This window comes from Stegodyphus dumicola, chromosome 1 (genome assembly GCF_044657685.1).
Source record: "Stegodyphus dumicola isolate Sdum_Otavi_A_Nest chromosome 1, ASM4465768v1".
Taxonomy (NCBI): domain Eukaryota; kingdom Metazoa; phylum Arthropoda; class Arachnida; order Araneae; family Eresidae; genus Stegodyphus; species Stegodyphus dumicola.
In genome coordinates this window covers 257,485,068-257,511,868 of record NC_140768.1, presented here as the reverse complement: position 1 = coordinate 257,511,868, position 26,801 = coordinate 257,485,068, and the positions used below count along the sequence as shown (strand labels likewise).

Sequence of the window (26,801 nt, the reverse complement as noted above, 5' to 3'; positions counted from 1 at the left end):
AATCCTCCAACGAATATGAGCATGTGGAAGACTAAATTTGAAATTTGAAATTTGTTTTATGATCGATTTCCTATTTTTTAAAACTTTGACGAATTTTTGATTAACAAACTCAAGGATTTCAAAGCGAGCAATGGCAACGTTGTGCAGAAAAAACATTTTTATCTCCAGCGCGTGAGTCTCTGTATCGGAAATTCTAAAGATAGGCTCGTTTTAAAACTATTTTGCGATATTGCTGTTGCACTGGATCTTATGGTTTAAGTGCGAGGAACATGATATTTAATAAAGAAAGGTAACACACAAAATGTTAAAAAACGCCCCTTTGGACGTAATTTAAAATTTGAAACATTTCAGATTTTGTTTTGTATTTTTTTTTTTTTTTTTTACCGTGCCTGTATGTTAATTCAAATGTACTTTAAATGCCAGATGTTGAACAGTTGCCCCTGTATGGCCATGTATCCACACTTATAATTATTAAATAAACTCCAGGGAAGGAAGCGGGACATATGCCTCTTAACCTCTATTAAACTTCAGGCGTCCCCGTCCTCCGTCACCTGTCACCTGTATTTATACCAAAAGGAATATTTAGTCTCGCAGCGTCAGCCTCAAGGATTCCATTAATAATTAAAGATTTTGCATTTCAAGTAAAGCAGTTTTTTGTTATTTGTAATAAATTTATTTAAGTGCAAATAAAATAGATAAATTTAACTGATATTTTTTACTAAAACTTCATTAAAAAAATTACTTTGCAGTTGCTCTAGCTTAAGTTGCTGTCGAACTGCTAGGAGGGAAGGACATTTTATTGCATTGCTTACAAAGTGGGGGATAGGTATAAAAAGTTGACTCCCATTTTCGCACACACAGACTAATCTGTACTTTGTTTTTTTTCGTGCACAATATATATATCATTAAAGATTAAATGAAATAATATGACGCATGGGAGGTGCGTAAATTAGCGATAATAAGACTTGGTACTGAAAGTAAATGAAAAGCAATTTCTTTCAGCACCGTTTTAACTCATTTAAAATCATGAAATACATTTTTATTCTGTATTTCACGAAGCATACTTCTTAAAAAAATTTATACTGTTAAGAATTTTGTTATAGAAACTAAAATCGCGCTGTATAGTTTTTAAATATAAATGTATAAATGCTCATTTGAAGTCAAGCTTGCATATTGTCACTAAAATTTGACGCAGAAACCTAAATTTCTATTTTTCGATAGAAAATTTTACCATTCCCTAAGGCATGTGCATTCCTATTTCCATGATATAGACGTATATATGTATATAACTATTTCAGGTGAATTCATTTAGTGTTTCTACGATTATTGGATATTAATAGTTGCTGATTTTGAGAATGTTCAGTCTAGTTCAATGATCTCCAACTAGGTTAGGTTAGGTTATTTAATTAAGGCAAAGCCTCGAGGGCTGTCTGCCTAAGGGGAGGGATGCCTTCGTGGAGGACTTTGTAAGGGAAACTGGCTCGTATACACAATCTCCAACTAAATTCCATTACAAAATCCTTTTGCATTTTGTGTAGCTTAACGGAACTGCTTGAATATTTGTAGCGTGACAGCTAACAAATGAATGCGTCACAAACGGAAATATTTCTTAATTTAAGGTCTTTAAATCGAAAGTTACACAGTTTATAGGGAAAGCAGTTGTATGCTTTTTCTTTCTTAGAATTTCATAGCTACTGAATGCAACAGCCATGTCATCCTCTAGGCTAAAATTCTGGTATTTATTAAATGACAAAAACTACAATAGTAAATTATACTATCAGAGCTTTCAGGAAAATATGAAATTAATTTAATAGATAATAATTTAAAATTTAAAGTTTTCATTTTAATTTTCTTAAAGATAATCGTTTTTGCAAAGGGAGTAATTGATATGCATAGATCTCGTAGCATTGTTGAAGAGAATATAATATGTTTGAGAACGTGGAAATAGATTGCCGTCCGTTTATTGAAAATATGTTTCATACACCCTACATAAATCCATCATCATCCGTAATAATTTCTGTGATCATGGGCATTCTTTTATAATTAACTGGGTGACTCCATATTAGAGGCAATATTTTGGATCATCATGCAAGATTGCTAACAGACCTGTCTTAACCCTCGGAATATTAGATGGAAAAAACCATTTTTATGGAACTTACTTTCAGGAATTTGACGTACAATAGGTTACTTACATTGGTACTGTGATCTTTTCTTCCTTCTCATCGGTTCATATAACGCCCAACACAGTGTCAAAAGCAATGTTTTCCATCTCGAAGAAAATAGCCTCAAATGAAAACCTGCCGTCGAAATTGGTTCTAGGAGAACGTCTTTCTAAATAAAACTGTCTGTTGTGTTTCGCATTTGGTAGTGTGATATGGGTTTAAAACACTGCATGAACGAATTTATTTTTAGCACTGGATCCAGTACAGCCATATTTTTGTTTCAAAGATTGCGACATACTAATACTACACTAAAAATTACAGTAGTTTGTGCCTTCTTTTTCAGCAGTTAGATAGGGGAAAATTTTTTTTGAAACATGACGCAATGTGAAGATTCTGTATCACAATTACAAAGGCAAGCTATGCTATAAAAGCGACCTTATCCAAATACTGTTTTCTCCTCCAGATATAGGCCCACCAGCGGCCGAGCGGTAAAGTCGCTGAACACTGGTAGTTCGGTCCGAGGTTCGAATCCCGCGAACGGGCTGGCTGCGTGGGCGTTTTCGTGGTTTTCCCCCATGTGTAACGTGTATACGAGCCAGTTTCCCTTAGGAAGTCCTCCACGAAGGCATCCCTCCTCTTAGGCAGATAGCCCTCGAGGCTTTGCCATAATCACACACACACACTCCTCCAGATATAAGCTTAGTGGCAATTTATTATTTTTACGGGATTAATTGTACCTCACAGAGTGTTAAGTTCCACGAAATACCATTAATGAAACACTGGTGGTATAGTTAATAAAGTGCTTGAGTAAATTAAAAATATACTTTGAAACAAATTTAAATTCAAAACATATATTTCCTTCTTTTCTCCTTAAAGCGTTTCGTTGAAAAAACTGAAAACTTCAACTATTTTATTACATGTTTCCAAATGCAGATCTGTCATTTGAAATAAGTGTAAATCTCGATTCTTTTTAAAGTTGCCAGAGTATAATATTTTAAATCTGTATTTGGCATAAAACGTAATCATTATACGCTCACAACTATTTTATCTTTTCCACTTACAGCAGCCAGATCAAATTAACCTTCAAATTCTTAGATTGCTTAGGATTCAGACATACTTAAATATTTGACAGCGAAAACAGGTCTTTGCCTCTTCTCACGGAAAATGAGATATACGTTCGATAATTAGAAGCTACGTTTACGAAATAAGAAATAGTACCATAACAATAAATTTCTTGCTGATAATGTGTTTTAATTTCATAACAAAGATTCACATAAACACATCTTACTTGGCTTCTGATGCGTTCGGCTGGAATTAGGTTTACCTCAAAAATGAGAGTCAAGTTTTAACTGACTAATTTAAACATTAAAATGTAAATATGAAAAAAAAAAAAAAAGTGATTGCTTCTTTACTTTATTAACTGTTAGTTCTAGACAGACTCTTCGATCAATTAACGTGTAAGGATTATGTTAATTTTAATAACAGTTATTTTTAAACAGTTAAATTTTGAGTTAAACTTCCTTTCCTATCGCTTCTTAATTTCAACTTACCACTTCCGGCCAGAACGTTGTTTTAGAATCACGTCTGAATGCTAATGAGGAAGAGCGGTATTTAACAGCGAAGTTCTGCTGTCTTAGTGAGAGAGATACAAGATATTCTGGCTGCACGCGTCCACCGTTTTAGGCTACTCTCTCGTAAGCTATTATTACGCTCGGCCGTACTTTAGGCCCTTGATAGCTTCGCAGTCAATTAGCCTTAAGGGGCCAACCCTGTTAGAACCTTGATAGCTTCGGCTATATCTCTTTAGTTAAGATTAGTTAGTTTGATTCTTAGTCTCAAGCCCAAGTATCGGCTTTATTGTACAACTCCAAGACGGAGTTCTGTTAAATCTTATTTGAATAATAAAGGATCTTTTAACCCTTTCCAAGTTTACTTATTGTCTCACGAACTCAAGCGATTATTCGCTTACTTATTAGTTAAAATTTCTCACTTTTAACTTAACTTAGAATTACACAGTGGAGGATCCTATAAACGTTTCTTAAAATAAAACGAACACGGTTTTTATTCAGTAATTACGAAAGATTCTGTAAGATTTTGTATCTCTCCGTAGAGTAAACATTCTAGTTCCTGAAGCTCTAATTAGTAAAGCGCTGTAATTTAAAGGGTTAACTGTATGTTTTATCACGGCTGCTATTTTCGCCATGATGATACCATTAATAACCAAAACAAAACAAAAAAAAAAAATTACATTGCAGCGGCTCGGTGAATTTTTTCTCAGACGTCTTCAATTTTAATCAGTAATAGTTTAAAGTCAATAAATTTGCACTAGAATATTATTGAGAATTCTGCATTTAAAGGCGTAGAAATTATATAACTAAATAAAGCATAATTAGTATATATGCATGAATCGTATAAACATACGAAACGTGTAAAAAGGGTCTTTGTAAAATCTGCTATAAATAACGCGACACTGGAAAGCATTTTATCATCACAGTTTCTTCTTATCTAATTTTTAATCATGTAAGCATTTACACATAATAACACCAAAAATACGTAGAAGAAGTTGTGCACAACTTAAATCCAGAGCTATTACAGAGGAAGAAAATGAAGTTATAGTTATGGTACGAGTACTAAGTTTATGCTCAATTTTATAAGATCTCTTTAAAAGAAGGAGAAAAGTAACTTACAAGTCTCTTCACTATATATAGACAATTTCTTTACTAAAGTTATTGAAATGATATTCATTTTCTGTTATTTTTCTTCATTTTTAGCTGATGGTGTATCCTAGTAAGGTAAAAGGAATATTCTAAACTCGGTACCCAGGTCTTAATTAAAATAATTATCAGTTGGCTTTTTATAAATGCAATAAATTATAATAAGTAGATAGATTCTAATTTGCATTAAGATTATTTTATTTATGCGAAAATATATTATAAGCACGTGGGATATTCTGTGCAATTTTTATATACATGCGAGATGTGCAAAGGATATTAAGAATGTTTCTGAATAGGGACCACATTTAATAGTTGTTGAGGGGGGAAATAAAGCTGAATGGTTTATTTAAAGAATCGGCAACCACTCTGGTGAGAATTCTGTGGTAGATAGTAGTAATGGTAATGTATATTATGAAAGTTGTTTTAATTGAAAATCGATGTAAAATGTGAATAAAATATTTCTTTCCAATTTCAATCTTTTTATTTCGAATTAATTCCTTTGCACTTTTTTTTTCCTGCTCAGCTAATGAAAAATTCTTGGAAAAGCATTCGCAAATAACACAGGATGCATGCCCAGCTCAAAAAAAAAAAAAATATTTTGTTATATGATGACATATATTCATAAAAACAGTGTACATTCAGTTTAACAAGCGATATTTTATCTTAAAGTGTTTCTAAAATAACTTCTTAGGCAATAAAACAACGGTTTCTGCGCTGAGAAACAGATTCCAAACACTCATTGGTGAGTTGTCACTGGATATACTTAATTAACTACTATTACCAAAAAAGTGAGAGGCGTGGAGGGAAAAAAATCTCGACATCAATCTGAGGCAAGTTATATTTCCAGGGTCAGAACAACTTTTCTAGTCACGTGACAGAAAGAACTTTCGCCAGACCTTCCTCACCTTTCCTTTTCGTCTATCTTCACTCACTCATCCGAACCACGATGTAGGAACCTGTTGCTTTTATGTTTCTGCGACGTATCGCTGAGAAAGTTATTATACGAAGTTGTTTAAACTAAAGTAAGGCCTTGTGATACTACACTGCCATTCTACGAGCACAAGCAAGACACCAGCAATGCTCAATTTCTTAATTCACTGCCTTTTGGCGTTATGCTTAGCTTCTTCTTCTTGCGCTATTATGATAGGAAAAATGAGAAACAAGGAAGAACCAGGTAAGATAAGTATGTGTTTATAACGAAACTTGAGCAACGGGTTAATTGCAATGACGCACGCGTGGTACTTTTGATACGGCTTTTAAAGTTTGTTCGAGTTCTTACAAAACAGAACACGAATACTCACTTTTTTTTTTTTTTTTTTTTTTTTTTGAAATCATGAAATTAAGATTCTAATCATCATGAAATAATGTTATTATTGCAAGTGAAATGATTTTCTGATCTGTAAAAATATTAGCTCTATTTTAATAGTGAAAGTGTATTCTGGTCTCAGATTTTCTTTCTTTAAATTATGCTATAGAAATAGTAAATGAAGATACGAATTAATCTGAATTGATTTTCGTATCTTCGAGCACTTTTATGTGTTATATGTGCAAATTCTTGAGTTGTAGACGAAAATGAATCTGAATAAGTTTCGCTCGTTAAAATTTTTTCATTGCTTCAATCTGAAATCTAAGGAATATTAATTATTTCACTTATATTAAACGTTTTTATTCGTCCACATAAAAAATTATCAAAACAAAATGCTTTCGATAATTCATTCCCTCTTTCGTCTATTTAAATTTTGGTGATCTCAGTTTCAGTCATTAACATAATTGTGACTGTGACATATACAGATGAATATCTTTCGATAATATGTTTAGTTTATTGATTAGCATTGCTGATATAAGTAATTAAAATTTTATTGATAAGAATGTCGAAAACGAAACAAATCAAGATATTAAATATATTTAATTGCCATTTTAAACAAACAATGGAAGTATCCTTCATTTCTTATTCTAGAGAACTGTAATTGAGTCTAATGTAATAAATAAAATAATGGTACATTTAATTTTTTACTTAATATTCCATAGTGATCGAAAGAAGTTAGGAAGCAATACTTGCAATGTTGTTTGATTTTATTCAAGCGCAGTTTCCCAATTTTTACAGCTTACTAAATACTTAAAAATAATATATATATATACATATACAGACACACACACACATATGTGTATGTGTTGCTGTAATAATGAGCTACGTATCGAATTTGTTCATAATTGCAAAATATCTTTTGGTGAATTTTCTTAGGGAATATATATTGTAAGAAGCTATATAAATTATTAGCAGCTAGGAATGAACTGTCAAACAAATTTATCATGCGAAACAAATTTAAAACTGCATGTAGGAATCCTAACATAATTTCAATTGTTACGGTCGTTTGTTACAAATTGTGACGCTTCATACTGCAGGTTGAAAACAAAATAGTTCTCTGGAAAAGATTTTTTGCATTTTAAAAGGAAATTTACGTTAAACTACTGGCATAAAATTAACGTTTGCAAGTTTTGTGTTTAGGTGGGGAAAGAAGACGTAAAGGCAAGTTTAGTTAGCCTTAGAACATCAGGCGCGACGTTCTTTCAGGCTCCCCAAAATTCACTCTTCTTAATGTTACGGCCCACCAGCGGCCGAGCGGTAAAGTCGCTGAGCACTGGTAGTTCGGTCCGAGGTTCGAATCAAGCAAACGGGCTGGCTGCATGGGTGTTTTCGTGGTTTTCCCCATGTGTAACGTGTATACGAGCCAGTTTCCCTTAGAAAGTCCTCCACGAAAGGCATCCCTCCTCTTAGGCAGATAGCCCTAGTGTGCTTTGCCATAATTAAATACACCACACCACCAACTTCTTAATGTTACGGGGTGTATTATGAAACATTCCAATTTGAGGTCTGCCAGAACTTGGAGCCCTATGCTTGGGCTTTATGGGCATAGTCGGCAATTAGGCGCTAGAGACCGCTGATTAACACGTATTTTGTTAATGAATTACTTTATTATCCTGCTATTTGTTGTTTATTAAATAACAGAAAAATAAAGGAATCCAGCTTTAATGCAAATTTGAAATTAAAATCTTATGCAGATTATGTATCTTGAAGTTTTCTTGATATGTGAATACTGTGACGTACTCTGATAAGTGAATTTAAATATTAAACATATTAATAATTTAATTTATCGATTTACTTCTTAAACTAAAAAAAAAAAAAAAGTACTTTTAATCTGCGAAATTAAAAATCCGGTTTTTAGTTCTTATTCATTGTTTTTGTGATACTTATTATATACACACATGTCCTTGCACAGTAAATTGAAGATTTAGCTCATTTTGTAGAACTTCAATTATCCGGACTAAATGAGATAAGAATCTATTGGGATAATAAAATAAGTCGGATATCTGGAATCAAAGGTTATCCAGATAATTAAAAAAATTTTAGATAGCAATTTGTCCTTTCCTCTCTTTTAAATATACTAAATATGCACTTTTTGTAATTCAAGTGAGGTATTATTTTAATTTAGCGTGTTTTATTTCAGTAAAGATTAGGCAACTAAAAACAATAAAATGTTTTGAATAAATAAACAATAAAATAATAAATAAAATTCAAAACAGACTTATTTTGAAAAAATTGAACTGTGAAATTGTTCTTTATTTACTCTAGCAAAAAATCCATTTCTACGTGAAATAAAACAGAATAGTGAAAATAATTTTTATTTACTTATAGGTTCTTAAATTAAAGCTACAATTGCGTATTTCTCATGTAAAGAGAAAACAAAGACAACATCATGATGTATTTAGTCTGTTTGTGTAAAATAAGCACTTACAAAGTTAAAATATTATTCTTGGAGCAAACAAAATGAAAAATATGTATAAAATATAGAACTACTTTTCTTGCAATATTTATGAACTACATATTTCCTAAATGATGATAATATTTTAGTAAAATATTATGACAGTATTGCAAAATTAATCAAGATAAAGTGTATAAGCATATTACAAACATACGCCTGAATTATCCAATAATTTCTTAAAAATTGTATACTCTATTTTTTTTAATTTTATTACATTATTTAAAGTAATGAAAATTATAACAATCCATAAATAAATTTAAAAGATGTTTGATTTTGAACAATCTTTGTATAAGGACATACGATCCGAATAGTTAAAATTTGGATAATAAGAGTTCAGATTATATGAAAAATAGAAAATTTTAAAAAATACATGGTGATCATAAAAAAAAAAAATTTCCCAGGTATATGAACCCCTAGCGACGTATCCGCTCAATAATCGAAATGAAATTTCAAATAATATTATTTGAAGGTATGCATTGGAGATTGTGATGATTTAAAACGGTAGAGCTCTCACGATTATGGTTATAGTGAAAACGTTTCGAATGAAAACAGCCACTTTTTTCCTGCGCAAATTGATCATCGCGCTGAAAAAAAATACATAAATGACACTAGAATGATACAAGTATGATGAAATCTGTAAAACATTTGCAAAGAAAAAGGATCAATGACAACACAAAAGAGGAAAATAATTTTAACTACAAGTTTTCAATGTGCCCACCTTTACAGATGATAACGCATTGCATGACGAGCTCATTTAATTTCTTTGATCTTCATTTTCATCACAGCTTTATTCATCACAGATCGCATCAATCTGTATCTTCTGCAACAACTTCAACAGGAACACATGGTCGTCCGGATCACGATCTATCACATACGTATCCAGTTTCTTCAGACCTTATTACCAATATAGGCCTCGTCTTAGCTTATGATTTCGTCGATAAACTCGCACTACTTTGTCGGTATTTTACCCGTTCGGATGAAACAGTTTTATCAATTCATCTCGTTGTTTCCCTGTAAATGTCATCTTGTTAGCACGTTCAAACACCTGATGGAAGAAACAGTATTTCTGCCTGCTTATTAAACAATGTTTACAAGCAATGATTTGCATATGATGTTTTGTGATTGGTGCTTCTACTTCCTATCCGTGAGAATTATGAAAACTACATCCTCTCTGTGTTGTCATTGGTCCTTTACAATGCTCTTTTTTACAAATGGTTTACGCAGCCAATTTTCGTCATACGTGTATCATTCCAACGCCATTTATGATTTTTCAATTCGCTGATCAATTTGCAAGGAAAAAGAATGGGTATTGGTATTCGAAAATTGTAAAATGTTTTTACTGCAACTGTAACAGCTTTATTGTTTTTAGACATCACAATACAGAGCGCATACCTTAAACTAATAATATCTGAAATTTCATTTCGATTGGTTGAGCGGAAAAGCCGGTAGAAGTTCATATATCCATATATTTATGGACTTCTACCGGCTTTTCCGCCGCCTCATTGCTCATTCGTGATTCGCATCTCATTCTTGGATTTCTCGTGGAGTTACTAGGACTAACACGTGGCAGCTTTGGTATCGACGAAGCAATTGTGCCATATATGCTTATCGCACGGAATCACTCTGTGCAAATAATTTCTTGTGATTAACAAGAAATAATTTAGAATTTTGGTCGTTCTGCAACCAGAGTACCCTCCAAGCTTGCGTGTCGGCGCTTGACAGAGGCACTGGTTGTATTCATCGGAGATTCTACCTATTGCACACCCGGCGCGGTGCGGGCAAAGTGGCTCTTCGATTTTTTGTTTTTTTCTCCTGTTCCTGCGGTCGATACTCTTTTTGAGTATTACATGATACACAATGACAGATCATTTTAAGGATTCTGCTGCAATTCCACCAGATATCAGCCCAGAAAAGAATAGAGATAAAATGTCGCACTCACCACCTAGCTCTCCAATTTCAAAGATCATTGCTTATCCGGAGGAAAGAAAAAAGCTTTTCCAAAATGAAGCGGAAACTGATCAGTTTATCACGTATCTGGAAAAACAATTACACATCCTCTCCACTGTTGAGGAATGCGCTAGACTCTCTGCACTAGCTCAACACATATTAACTAGTGAAACAATTACTTATCATGCTTCACATAGACTGCAACACTTTCTAATATGCATCTTAAACAAAAAACGTGTATTAGAAGAAAACCAAGCAATTACTGAAATTGAATATCGTGACCAAAAAATTAAAGAATTGGAACAAAAAGTCGACCACTTAATGAACGCCTTACATGGAGAACCATTTAAGGAGCAACGTAAAAGACATAGGCGCCGTTCTTCGGCTTCTACAAACTCCGACACAGAACAACTTGAACCTGCCATTAAAACCGCTAACAGATACAGTGGACTTGAAACAGAAATGAGTGAAATTAATATAGACAACAATGAGGAAAAAATGGATAATGAAAGTGAGGGTACACATAATCCGGCGGCCCATGAGCTCTCGAACATTAAAAAAATCAGAGTCCCGCCAATTATTATAGATAATGTCCCTCAAGCTGATAAATTCCTGGCTGAGCTTAGTGTTCAAACAGGGAAAACAATTACAGGCCAATTAAAAGGCACCAAATTGCATGTGACTCTCCCTGATGCAGATGCTCACAGATATGTGAGAGGAGTCATTAAGGAGAAAAAGTTAAAATCTCACACTTACCAACTTCAAGATGAAAAGGTTTTAAAAATTGTCGTACGAGGACTGCCTGTTACTATGGACCATCAGTACATAGTACAAGAATTAAGAAATCAAGGATATGGAGCTACCTACATAACTAATCTTAGAAATAGACGCGAAAACAAACCAATGCCGCTCTTTCTAGTGCATTTGCCAAGAAACGAGCAAAACAAAACCATTTACAACCTCACTTACATTGGCTATCTCAGAGTTACCGTAGAGGCACTTAAAAGAAAACCAGGACCTCCACAGTGCTATAGGTGCCAGGGGTTCTTCCACAACTCATTATTATGTACAAGAGAATGGGTGTGTGTGAGATGTGGGGGCCCACATCGATCGACGTCCGGCGAATGTAAACTAAAACCAGAAGAACCTGCAAGGTGCTGTCACTGCGGGGGGCCACATCCTGCGTCCTTTTCCGGTTGCCCGGTCATACCAAAGACAAAAAGGAAAACTGACAATTTCATCCCAAGCCAGCCGCCTGCCAATAACCCCCTGCACAAGCAATACAGAAAATTTCCCGCCACTCACAGAACCAGCTGCTGCAGCCCAGACAGAAACCTCAGAGACAATGCAAAACTCTGACGAACTCTTCAGTCTCAAATCGCTAAAAGTCATATGGAATGACATCAAAAACGGAATAAAAACAATCAAACAAAAAACTTCAATATTTGACAAAATAGAAATAATAGTGGACATTATTGAAAAAATCACTAGTCACATTTAACACTCCAGCAGCAAATAATAGCAGATACTACAGCATTCTCACTTGGAATGCCAATGGACTTTTCTCCAGAAAAGATGAATTAAGCGACCTCATATTAGAATTCGAGCCGGATGTAATTTTAGTGCAGGAAACTCATCTCAAGCCAGCCAGGACGGTCCTCTTTCCAAATTACTTTGCCTACAGATGTGATAGACTCTCAGGACGAGGCGGTGGGGTCATCGCGTATGTTAAAAGCAGTATCTCACACTTCCACAAGCCAGTACTCACAAACAGCTTTGAAAACGTCAATGTCATTATCACAATTGACAATACCTCATTTGCAATTACCAATATTTACATACCACCCATAAATCACCTAAACATTACAGAACTCAATAGCCTGATCACTATACACCCCAAATCAATAGCAGGAGGTGACTATAATGCAAAGCACCCTAGCTGGAATCCTGGACGAGCAAACAGAAATGGCAACTTACTTTTTGATCTCATTAATCAAAATCATTACTCACTGCTAGCACCAGAAGAACCCACGCATTTCTCCCTAAACAGATCGAAAATTATTGATTTCTTCATCGCAAGGGATTTTCCATACCAGCATGAAATTACCTCAATCCCAGCACTTTCTTCAGATCACAATCCAGTATTACTGAAAATTTTTACAAATACTAGCCCTCCTTCACTACTACGCTCAATTGGTGTTACAAACTGGCCCAAATTTACTAATATTATTTCCAGTACAGTCTCAGGCAACCCTCTCATTAATAATAAAGAGGATATTGATAAGGAAGTTGAACAATTCACCAATCAGATCATTAATGACGCTACTAATACATTCTATGTCAACAGACGTTTCCAATCCCTTCCACGCAACATAAGGGAGCATATTATCATAAAAAATAGAGTACGCAAATTCTGGAAAAACACCCGAGACCCTCACGCCAAACGCAGACTAAATTCACTCCAAAACAGTATAAAAAGAGCAATCAAGGAGTACAAAAGCAGCAAATGGACAAATTTTCTAAATACACTATCCACTGAAGATAACTCACTGTACAACATCTCTCGTAAACTCAAAAATTCTTATAAGCAAATCCCCCCCTTACATGGACCGTCGGGAATGATTTACTCTGATCTTGACAAAGCCAACACAATAGCAGATGTCATTCAAGACTCTTTTACTCCAAATCCAGCCCCTTATGACAATGATCATATTAATCACGTCAACACAGTGGTTGATAGCTATCTTGGCATTCCGGCTCCACTAAATTTCACCTTTCTTGCCACACCAACACTTGTTGCTCAATTTATCAGTGCACTTAAAAATAAGAAAGCCTCTGGCCAAGACAGGATCCCAAATAAGGCATTAAAAAATCTCCCCATAAATGGGATTACCTACATTACTAAACTCATCAATGCTATTATCAAATATTCATATTTCCCATCAGCCTGGAAAAATGCATCTATCATAGTATTCCCAAAACCCAAACAGAATAATACATTTCCACAGAACTACAGGCCAATAAGCCTGCTTAGCAGCCTATCTAAAATCACAGAAAAAATTATTTTGTATTTCATTCACAAAAACATTCCAGTCAGCCATTACACACCCTCAGAACAGTTTGGTTTTCGTCATTCACACAGCACTACACATCAGCTTCTAAGAGTCATCAATTACATTACAGATGGTTACAATGCCAAAATTCCCACAGGAGCAATTTTCTTAGACGTGTCAAAAGCATTTGACAGAGTATGGCATAAGGGCCTCATCTACAAACTTATCAAGTTGGACTTCCCAGATCATCTTATTCGACTTATAGCTTCATATCTTAGTAATCGCACATTTACCATCAAAATTCGCAATACGCACTCCTCCATACGACCCATCACAGCTGGCGTCCCCCAGGGAGCAGTTCTTTCCCCCCTACTCTATAATATCTATACATATGACATACCCAAAGATGCCACTATCACACTAGCACTCTTCGCTGATGATACGGCCATTCTCACGAGGGCAATACATACAAATCACATTCGACTTCAATTACAGCATTACCTCATAGCACTCGAGCACTGGTTCACACTTTGGAGAATAGCAATCAACACTAATAAATCAAAAGCAATCATCTTTCGTAAAGGTACCTCCAATTACACTCCAGCACCACCCCAAATTTTTGATGATGATATAGAATGGGTCTCCGAGGTGAAATACCTAGGGATCACTCTGGACAGCAAACTCACCTTTAGGCAATTTAAAATGACAGCGGCCATTATGCGGCCACTCTTAGGCAGACACAGTGTACGTTCCATATCCAACAAAGTCATACTTTACAAAATGATACTCAGACGTGCTCTACTCTATGCCTGCCCTATATGGGGACAAGCGGCAAAAATGCATATCAAAAAACTACAAATTCTTCAAAACAAAATGCTTCGTGAAATTGTAAATGCACCTTGGTTTATCCCAAATAACACCATTCACACAGATCTCAATATCAATACCATTGCAGAATATATACGCAAACTCTCCACCAACTTCTTTCAATCAGTCCAATTTCATCATAATCCAGAAATATCAAACCTTCGATATACTCCAATCCCTGTTGAAAAACACAGGTACCCAGCACATATACTTGCCCCATAACACAGGCATTAATACTGACACCGTCACTACAGCTACCACTATACAAAAACACTACATTACCTTTCACGTCACTGCTAGACTAGTGTGGCCCCGCCACCACCGCCTCGCCGGTTGAAGAACGGCTCACCTCAATTCTATACTCAAACACCAGTCTCAGACAGCTCATTAACGAACTCTTAACTCCTGATAGTTTTAATATGAAACATAGTAAAAGAGCGCTTCGCGCTCTGACGCTATAACAAAGCATATAATCTTCGATCGATCTTCGATTTCCGCCGCCTTATGTCCACTCTGCATTTCTTTGTGATTTATAATAAAATTAACTAATAAAATTCACTAACTTCTGTAGCTCTGCGATGCAGAAGTTGCATTTAATGTTTCAACAGTTTATTTGCAGGAATTCAGGTATTTTATGCATTTTAAAATACTGTCTAATTTTGTCTATTATCGAGCCTGAGCTTCCAAATACGTAGCATTTTTCTTTTCAGTGAACTAAAAATCTTTAAAGTTTTATCTAAATTACTGTGAATTATTGTTGGGCGTTATTGAGCATTTTTTAAAATCCAAAGGAGCTGTCCACTGGATATGAAATCTGTATCAAAAATCATTTTACTATTTTTCTGATTATGAAATCTGTATCATTAATCATTTTACATAAGGTCTAGTAAATGATTTTAAGACTTGAAGTACAAAGCGAACAATCAGCAATAAATATTATTTCATATCTCCTCGTAAATCTTCCCACCTAAAGACGTCTTTGATTTTTCATTAGTTTTCAAGCATGCGACGAATAAACTGTATACAGTAAATGAAAATTAATAACATTTTTAATAAAGGAAAGACTTTGTTTATTATAAAGGACATTTTCTAGAATGTCAATGTTATTTTATGAATTTCTTTAAGCTATAGCTTTAAGCTATAGGATAGTTTGTAACTGCTAATATTTTTCCCTAATTCATTGTAGCTTGCTTTTATGGTAGTTCTCGCATCTCATTGTTCGATCAAAAAATATTTTCCATAGACAGTGAATCTACCTTGATCTTTTAATCTATTTACATAGTAATGAAATTTTGAAAACTACCTACTACCTCGAATAAGCCCGCGTAAAACAACACGTAACTTGTTTTGCATTTCGCACCGGGTTTCCGTAGCGTTGAAAAAGTGTTCTGATATGACATTGTTACAAATGAGCTTCCTCATGATGTTTTTGAAAATCTTGTGAAATGTAACAGAATTAATATAATTTCTCTGATCTTCATATTTATCACAGCTTTATTAAATGTTATTCATTGTCATTAAATTCTATATTAGAATGTTAATATAATAGCTACATGGAATACTAGACCCGCCCCAATATTTTTGCTACTCTAGGCGATCAATATGTTAAAATTAAATTCATTAATAATTCAACGAAAATTATGCATTTATTTAATATGGCTTGTAAAAAGAACTTAGATGACGGCTTCAGAAAATCCATGCCCTAGGCAGTTGCCTGCTACATGTGCCGCCTATGCTTTGGACCCAACCCTGGATGCAAAGTTGTTCTAGATCCTGTGGCGAATTATGATGAAGAGAACCAAAACAAAAGACTTGGTCTTGAATTTTGATTCTGAAGAACTGGTAAATGAAATTTATGATTAAAAGGAGCATGGTACGTTTAGAAATCATAGGTACAGACCTTGTCTAATTCTCAAAACTTTTTCTCCAGAATATTTGGATTTTATTCTAGACTTGAGACGCTTTTACAGGTTTTGAAGTTTTTCAATAAGGTACCCATTTTCTAAATTTGACGTCCGTTCAGTTCGCATTTTGTTTCAATATTATCCTCCAACTTTTGCTTTTAGTTTTATGTTTCATTCTTTACTTTCTGTTGCATACATCCTCCCTCCCCCAAATAGCAATCCACTTTTAATTTTATTATAACAGTAGTTACAGCTACCAGAAGAAAATTATTTTGCTTTTGCAGTTGGCTTTTTTTTTTTTTTTTTCTGTGACCAATTCAATTTTATCTCTGTAATTCTTTTAAAAAGTTAGATTTTTGGAAATATCTAAGTAATGTATGATATTCAGAAAACTTTAAACTTTTGACAAAAATTTTTAGCATTCGTTAGATTAGACAAATACAAAGAATTTTGATTAAAGACAGCTATCAGATTATCAGATGATTTTGGTCTTCTATGGAAATGGTCGTGTTACAGAAGTAATGTTTAATACTAGAAGAATGTTGTTATGCTAGAATAATAGAAGTAATGTTGTTATGTTAGAATAATAGAAGTAATGTTGTTATGTTAGAATAATAGAAGTAATGTTGTTATGTTATGTTTATTTATATTCCTAAAAATAGTGGTAATTTTTAAACGTTGTCGACCTAAACAGATTTGTGTCTCTCTTGCGTATATACTGCGTAGTCTTAGCGAGAGAGTTCACTGTATAACAGTAATTGTTGGTAACAAAAAAGATTCGAAACTTAATGTCCAATTCCTAAGAATTCCATCTCTCAGTCAAAAATCGTCTGCATAACCTAGCAATTAAAATAATTTTATTTAGTCGTCAAATTTATTTTACAGACTTTACAGAATATTTTGAAAGTATCGAGAATTGTTTCAGGAACTCCCAACTCCATTGTACTCGTTTGTTTGATTTTTTTTTTTTTTTTTTTTAAACCTTTACGAACATTTGACTGCTATCTACACCTACGTGTATATAAGTCTTCACAAGTTTGTAATCCGAGGAAAAAAAAAATTAATGTGTTTGATACTTGATATATTTCTGTTTTGGGTTTATTAAAATTTCTAAGTCAATATTATTTCAGTGTATTTCTGTTTCTTTCAGTGAAGCATTTTGGCTAATCTCTTATGGGTAACTTAAAACAGTTCCATATATCGTATTTCTTAAGTTATTATTACATTAAAAAAATAAGCAAACAAATAAACTGTTTTAATTCTTTGGGGTGGAGTGAACAAATATTAAAAAAACCCTCTAAAATACATCTGTATACTGTATAATTTGCAGATATCTTTGCTATGATATAATTAGATTTGCTTAACACTTTGTGTATCCCTAGATGTGCCAGTTAAGGAATTGTTACTTAATTAATAACACAGCGAGATTGTTCTAAGCTTTCAATATTTATATCTTAATTAGTGCCGCCCTGACGGTATATTGGTTAGGTGAGCCTACTGCGGTACCGAAGGGCCTGGGTTCGAATCCCGGAGAAGGCATGGGTGTTTAAATATGTGTAGTGTTTCTGCGGCATGAGGCACTCTGGCGAGTCGAAAGTCCTCTCGTGTTGGTAGAGAAGCTCTTCCTCAGAATTGGAGTGGAAGTAGAAGTCCAACCTCCTTGAGGCTCTGACAACCATTCTTCCACGAAATACATGAACAAGACAACAGCAACCTTGATTCATATCACAGTCTACTCAACATTTCAAGTCTAATTCTTCTGAATCGTTGAATCGTCTTTGTACTCATTAACCAATAATCTACATTCTTTACAAGGACTTTTAAGTGCTGTGTGCAAAGCGCGCTAAATTCGGAAGCATGCATTCCAATTTTACAAAATTTTGTATAGGACGAAAAAGGCATCTCTTAGTCGAAGAAATAGGTATTATTCAAAATAAAAATTCCTTAGGATGCGCTGTACTATGTCGTCGAGAATGACATTATGAGAATCAGAAATGCACTGAAAACTATTAAAAGATGTTCTGAACTATTTATTCTTATAATGTTTGAGAGTGTCCATACATACAAATAAGTATTTTTAAGAACCATGATTTATAAGATCCATGATCTGTACTGTTGTGATACAGAGCTCTCTTGAAAAATTGTATAAGTGGCTAAACTCTACGTCAGAATAAGTAGAAACGATTTGTTCTTTGCCATTCCCTTTCGTGCAAATCCCAATGTGTACATGGATAAAGTCAAGAGTTTGCGCAATACCATTTTTGTGCAATTCTGGGATGTTTTTTAAGTGAAAATAGGTCGACGTGTACATGGATACCGCGTATGTGCAATTCTTAAAAACGCGCCAAGCAGTGGGCGATTCTGCACTTTCACCTTTTTAAAACTTTTACAGACATTTGACTGCTATCTATAGTTACGTGTATGTATGTGTGTATTATGACACACGTTACGTATATGAATATATCACTGAAGTAAAAAGTGATCATCTGCCAGTTTCTGTTCCCAAGTTGCAAAAGGAATGCTTATAGTGCTGCCATCTAGAGGAAAGAAATAATATGATTAGAGATGAACTGTGAATATAAACTTTACATACACCTGTTTCATGTTGTTGTTCTCATAGTGAAATACCCTCGTTCAAAACAAATATTGCAGTAATGGGAATATACAAAATCCTTAGTGCACAAAAATTACTACTTTTCCATGACTGAATAGAATGTTGGAATCGATTACTTTAAAAAGTAAACGATAAAGAATATCTAGCATGCAGTGTAAGATGTATCACACTGCAAAATTCTAATGTTAATTTTATGCTCTCTTCAATCTTAAGAGTATAATATGCGCAAAAGTTTTAACTTTATATGATGATCACTATATATAAAGTAACAACATGGCATTATTGTGCTGAATTTTACATTTATTCCACTTAAAGACTGTAAAAAATGAATCTTTGAGAAAAATAATAATTAATTTCAGCTTTAATAAAAAATTCTATGAGCTGAAGTTTGTAATATAGGTATTTTCTTCTTACAAATTGATGCGAAGTACTGACAACCGAATAAATTTCTGGGAAATTTAGTATTACGGTGGTATTATCTTAAAAATCTTACTTTCAGATTGGAAGAGAAACACACTAGTGTAAAATTTAAAATTACTCGAAACAGTCGCTTTATTTTGGTAAATAAAACTCTGTCGGTTTTGAGAGCAATCAAACACAGGTCTCTTTTGAGCCAAAAATTAGCAGAATTTTTTTTCTTCTGTAGAAGAGGGACTTGTATCTGATCGCCATCGAAGTTGATAGACTTTTGTTCAAAATCTACGCCAAAATAGCGTTTCTCTTTTGCCTAATATAAAACCTTACTTTTATATTATAAATTTAAACTGAAAATCTTTTTTTTAGGGTGAAGTTAATTGTAATATGTAAGTTACTTGAAGTCATCGGCTTCCTCCCCCCCCCAAAAAAAATCAGCATGATTATTAATTATTTAAGACTTGAATGTTTTTAATATAATTTATTTCTTACGAAAAGTTAGATTTTTTAATAGCAGTATTTTGCATCCTACTTTGAGATAAATTCCACTAGATTTCTTTTATGTCGATAAATTAAGAGGAAAATTACTGCGATATTCTTTATTAGTAGTTCAAAACTATCAATCAAAATTGTTGTTGCTGTACATTGCATGTTTCATTATGTATCACAGAACTTTCTCTCGAATCTATCAGAGCAAGTCAAATGAAAATAAGCCACTTTTCACCGCTAACTAATTATTTAATCGACTGAACTTGGCACGTGTTTTACGACCAGTCAGTTGTTCAGATACATAGTTAATTCATTCCTTGATGCTTGGAATCTGTGTAACATTTTTAAAAATAAATCTAGATAGCAATGTTACATACCGAATATTTTTCACCTCACGCCTACAATTTATGATGAGAATTACACTTCATTAGCTTCAATAAAGCGACAGAACAGTCTTCTCAAGAAAGATGTAAAAGTTAGAGCTCGACCCAAACCAACTGTTAAGTTACTGTGCAAGCAGAAGAGGAATCAGATGCGTTGACTAGACAAGATCTGAAGCTAAATTTTGACAAGTTGATTCTTGCGAACGTCAGTCAAAGATTAGTGCATATTCCTTACTTACCACCAGTTGAGTTGCTGTACCGTCTGTTAGATGACTATCAGCATTTATACTCAATTGGTGGAGCATTCTGTTGTCGCTAGGCCCAGCCAAAAATCTTTATGGAATAATTAAAAGATAAAATTTAATATTAAGATGGGTATTTGTGACCTGTGGTTATTAAAGTTATTAAAAAGACCCTGCCAAGACTTTGATTGTGCTGAATAAGTATTTTAGCAATGTTTTATGCATTGTGATTCTGAGTTTATTCTGAGTGCACCTTTGAGCTGTGTGGGACTTAAAGTGTTACAGCAAGGAGCATAAAAAGCAAAGCCAGACGTTGCATATACACAAATTCTGAAGTATCGCCATTAAGGAAATAAATTCATGTACGGCCATTATTGCTATTAGTAAATCAAAGTGCTGTCGCATACAAATCGACATTATTAGTCGCCACTGTTATTATCAGTCCACGTTGGAGAACTTCTTATTTTTTGACAGTCAACGATTACTATTCATCGAATATTCTGAAAAGGGAGAGAATATCAACCGCTACTGCGTCATATTGAAACAGTTGTACATGTGTTTAATGCCTGAAGCATTATACTACGCTATAATTTCTTACGGTATTTGACTAATGTAATTTTAAAGAAACTTCGGAATTTGAAACAGAAGGTCCTACAGTCGGGAACTTTCATATTGTGATTTTTCGTGTTTTAGGAAAATTAAAAACGCAAATGAAACTCTACAGATACGCGTGATGGGCAGGAGGTAGTTAGTTACATCAGTTTTAAAGAAAAAAAAAAAAAAAACGAAGAACTTGGAAACTCGTACGGAATTTCCGTATATGATAAACGCCGATATCAGAGGTAACAATATTTTTTGTTAAAAAATAAATTGTCTTTCATTTGATTCCCTTTCATATTAAGAAATTTGGATTTTGATAGCAATTGACTAAAATTCTGATAAATTCTGATTTCTTGATTGATGATTCGAAAATCTGGGTGCAAAAACGTTTGAAATACCCGACAAATATGAAGTCTATATTTAATAGAACGTTCCTAGAAAACTAAAAGCATCTTTTCTCTTCTTTCCTCTTTCGCAAGAGGAATTTTTGCCCCAGTACAAGAAGATGGGACGTTGGAGAGCAAGATATAATTTTGCACTGTACAACCTTTATACGCAGCTATAAATAACACAAGTCATCCTTAGTAATAGGTTAAGATGGCTGGACCATGTTCGGAAGGTAATCCCACTAAGACCTTGACATTCAAAGAACCCGAGGTATCCAAAGCTAAAGGAAGACCTCCAGTTGATGACAATTTTTATGACATTGATTGTTAGATGATACTGAAAAAGACTTAAAAACTTTGAAAATAAAACTTAAGAGGAGTCGCTGAGGCCTGGAAGGAGCGCGTGGTTGAGGCAACCAAGGTCTGTACGAGGCTGTTGTGCTTCTGAAGAAGAAGGAAGTATGTAGTTAACGACTTGAAAAGATGTATTGCTTATTAAGATGCACAAGAATAAATCTGTGAAAGTTGTCAAATTTGCATAAAAATGTTAATTACGATAGTTAGATTAAGTTTTTACATACCTACAATAAATACAATGAGTAATATTTATGGTAACAATTTAATAACTTACACCATTAGTTGTTACGGTATATATTAGTAACACTTTATACACATCATTCATTAAGTAATTATTAAAAACTGTTAATATTATGTTATAAAATTATTTTAATACTCATACTCTAATATTTTATAAATTAATCCACAGTGCATAATTTATTCTGATAGAGAAATCATTTAGGTAGAGACTTAGGACTAAATGACTCTCAGAAAGCTTGCATAGTAGTAATTATATGGGTGACAGCTTCAAGCTAATTTTCATTAACATCTGGTTCTTGTATGTATTTTTTCCCAATCGTATGATCATAACAAATTATTGTTCTCTTATCAGAACTAAAAATTCAGAAAATTTCGGTCAGTTCTTATAAACACTTCCAATACTTCAAGTATTAAGATATCTTTTGTTAATTAACAGAATGAGGAAATTCTTTATATATTTGAAAAAGTTAAATTAGGTTTAAATTAGGTCGATTTCTTTCGTTAATTAACAGAATGAGGAAATTCTTTATATATTTGAAAAAGTTAGCTATAATATACGTAAAACGTTACTATACCGAGCGTTAAAATCAATTGGAAAATTCAAAACATAAGTAAATGATGAGAGATTTGTTCTTCGCAACGTGTACAAAGGGGTAGATAGAGCCTTTATGATCAAAACAACTTTATGAAAGCTTCCCTAACAGATGTTCTCATGTAAACTTCATCTATTTATTTATGTTTACCAAATTTGCATAAATTATTAGGATGAAGTACCGAGATTCCAGCTGTAACTTTAAATCTAGCACTAGTTGCAGCAGCCAATAGGTAAATGCATAGAATAAAATTTATAATTTTCGGCAGTAATGGTTTTTAGAGTAGGTTTAATAGATATTAAGATATTAGCAATGCTCACGATTTATCACCTTTTATTTTATATTCCGATGAAAGGATGGGACATTTTCTTTCTAAGACACCATATTCTGTTAGATTTCGACATGGATAAGAGAAGCAAATGTATGGTGTAAATTTTTCAATTGTAGCTGGTATTATTGGCCCGGGAAGCGACCAGAGAACGATAGCAATCAGGCAATAAAGGAATATATTGTATCAAATTCTATATTAGCTCTGAATTGGTGCTGCTGAAGCCAGAATAGTCAGCATATTGGGCAACAAGCAAAGCATTCAGATTTAATCAAAGTGGTTAGCCAACATTTATAACCACTGTGATGCTATGGCATCTGGTTACGATCTTATTTGGAGCACAGAATATCGTCATTGCACTTTGTCTGACTAACGTCTGATGGGACGGTCTGATGACAGGATATTTGTATAAGATCTCTCTGCAGACTTTCGCCGTTTGCAAACTGCTTGTTTTCTGATTATGCTTGTTTATAGTAACACACCCACACATAATAATGCATCATGACCCATCAAGTACAAGTCTCGAAGAACTGCCTGAACGAACTCTGCGGCTGCAGCTGCTCTGCTGCTGAGTGGACCAAATTTAAACATTAATCAATATTACTAAGACATCACTAAATTTTTACACTTTTTCACAATTTCACAGTTTTCACAATTTCTGCTAACAATGAATGCATTAAATGTAGTCTCAAAACACACCTGTGTATCTTCATAAAGATTCCAGCGCTTCATTAACTCAGAATTCTATTGAGTAACCAATATTATATTGCTACAATTCGATGTGTCTAATGTTTTGGCAAATCGCTATAATGCAAATAAGCCTATTTTAGTTTTTTGTTATTTAGCGATTATCTGTACTCAGGAATCATAGCGAGCTTTGCATTTTGAACTCAGTTTCCTTTGTGTTAAAAGTTACGTGTCCATACGTAACGTGTTAGAGAATTTAAAAATGCTTTTAATAGGCATTTATATGTATTTTGAATGCATTGAACTATAATTGCAGTAGTATTTTTGGTATTACTTTGGTAGACGGTCGCACGGATTTTTGGCGATTTACATAGGCGCAATTGTTGGCGCGGTTTTTACAGTCGTCAGCCATCTTGAAAAATGCTGTTTTTACGTATTTTACGTATATAGTAAAGTATTCGAAACTTTAAAAAAAATAAATATCGTTAAAAAAATTGATTAATTTTTTGTTGAAAACGTTGTTTTTTAAGACGGCTGGCAAATGTAAATAAATACATTTACTAAGACTATAAAATGCTAAAGTAAGGTTAAATTATTACTTTCATATAATAGAATAAAAACACCGCTATAAAAACATTGCGCAACATTTAATTGGATTAAAATATTACTTAAATTGAATATCGAATTAAAAACACCATACCAACGTTTAAAAGAATTAAAATATTACTTAAGTACTTTAAAATAAGTTTTATAGGATTTAATTATTTAATATTAAAACACATGCGGCAATAAATATCTCATGAATTCTTTAAAACATTGTATTAATTTTTTAATAAAAATTGAAGCATACAATTATGAAGTAAAAGAAAATTATGTACTTACATTTTTAACCTGTCTTATATTAATAAGTACCACAAAAAAAAAAAAAAGGTTCCCTAACGATCTTTATCTGTATGATTCACATCTCTCACACTTCATTGAAGAAGCAATTAGCCATGTTTTCTCCAAAAATTTAAAATAAATTTCCCCTGACGGTATTAACAATTTATAAATAAATCTTTGATTAGGAAAGCCAGGTTGGCCAAAATAAGGGCTCAAACGGCAATTTTTTTATTCCGATACAAATAATTCTTGGTAATTACCATTAACAACATTCATATTCGAAACGGACACATCCATTCGCTTTGAAATTTGAGGAATTCGAAGAGATGAATAATAAAATTTTAAAATGGCGCGGTAATGCCCAAATATTAAGTAACCAATCAGGGAGCTGATTACATCACGCATAGAATTAAAATTATTTAAATAATCGTTCATAATAAAATCATATTTTAAAAGAATGCAAAATTAAATTGTATTTTAATATTTAACAGCCATAAATAATGTTTAAAACATTAGATTAAATTTATAGATATTAAAACCAATTACTTTTAAAATAATGTGACGTCATTCATTACATCATTCACAACATAAAATTTCATAAAATATCATAAACAATAAAATTTGTATTTCAAATAAAAATGCAAAATTAAATTCATTTTTATTATTTTGAAGTCATAAATAATATTTAAAACACGGAATTTATGCATAATAAAACGCGTTATTTTTTAAATAAAATGACAGCAAAGCATCTGTTACCATAAACAACTTGTCTAGCAATGGGTTTACCATAATTCGTATCGCTCGCCAAAATAAAAATCGCCAAAAAATTGCCAAAATCCGTGCAACCGTCTACCAAAGTAGCACCATATTTTTTATTTACATTTATCATTCTTCCTTCTTTTCCTTCTTACATTCATATTTATTAATGTTTTTTTTTTTTCTTTTCTTTTTTTTTTTTTTTTTTTTTCCTCCACAGGAACTAACGTAGTTCAAACTTCACGGTTTTTGTTCCCCAGAACAAATGACATACCACCATGCAAGACGGATCATGGTCTGTTTGGCCAATGTGTGGATGTTCGTCTCTGCTATGCAGCTAGAAGAGCAGTCAGTACTGGAAACCATCCTGTGCGCTGCGGATGGATCAATAATTATATACCTATGGTGTGCTGCCATCCTGATCAAGTCCAGCATCCTAAACTTGTATTCAGGTCTTACAGATCTCGCAGAAGGAACTGGGCAACATGAATTGAATCAATGCTGTCTTCGAATTTGCTTACTATTCGTTTTTTCGGCCTCTGCTTGCTTCATTCATATAAGTTTTCGTTCTCATTCACATTTGCAGTTGTTGTTAAAGAAAATAAATTTTTATGTTTTCTAACAATTCTTATTAGTTCACCAATTTTACACGGATAAATCAGGAACATGACAGTAAGAATTTATTATTTATTTTAAAAGTTACAATATATTGAAGGTACTTAGAAATCTTTCATTGTATTCAAGAAACCACTGTGATGATATACAAGATATACGTTATCACATTAAAAATATAAAATATATGTGCTACTTTAGTTAAGGAAAAAAAAAAGGTGCCTTTAATAAGATTATTCTACTGTATTTAAGTGAATCTCCAAACACTTACCATTGCAGCATCGCGGGAAAGATAGGATACAGATGTAAGTCTATTTGACATTGAGGTGAATGGTTGTCTCATTAAACTGACTAGATAGTGCTAAGATGGTGATGGTTTTAGCCACTAATTTTTGTCCCCAAATTTGGCCGGAAATGGCCAAGCTAGGCGAAATTTTGGTCCAATCTTTATGTAACTCTAACTGTGCATGTCTTCCATCAATTTTAAGTAACCGAGTGTACTAGAAATTTCTTGGCGAGCGGGGGCGAAACTATATAAGACCGGAGAGAGCATCAGTTTTCAGTTTAACTCAGAGTATTGAGTCTGTAGAATTCTTATCAAATTATCTTGAAATGGGTTGTAACTTAATAGTACTAATTCGCAGAATTCGTGAATAGACGTTACATGATTACAGTTTATGAAGCTTGATTCAAACACAATAATAAAACCATTATTTTAAGACGAGCAGCTGGTGTTCCTGTCATTACAGG

General features: G+C 33.4%; 1 protein-coding gene across 1 annotated transcript; it reads left to right on the top strand.

Annotated features, from left to right (window-relative positions):
• The first annotated feature begins 5,796 nt into the window (after positions 1–5,796).
• On the top strand, positions 5,797–26,064 carry LOC118190995 (uncharacterized). Its single transcript, XM_035361791.2, has 2 exons — positions 5,797–6,050; positions 25,660–26,064. The coding sequence occupies exons 1-2, from the start codon at positions 5,954–5,956 to the stop codon at positions 25,926–25,928; spliced, it is 366 nt and encodes a 121-aa protein (XP_035217682.1). The 5' UTR covers positions 5,797–5,953; the 3' UTR covers positions 25,929–26,064.
• Positions 26,065–26,801: the final 737 nt, after the last annotated feature.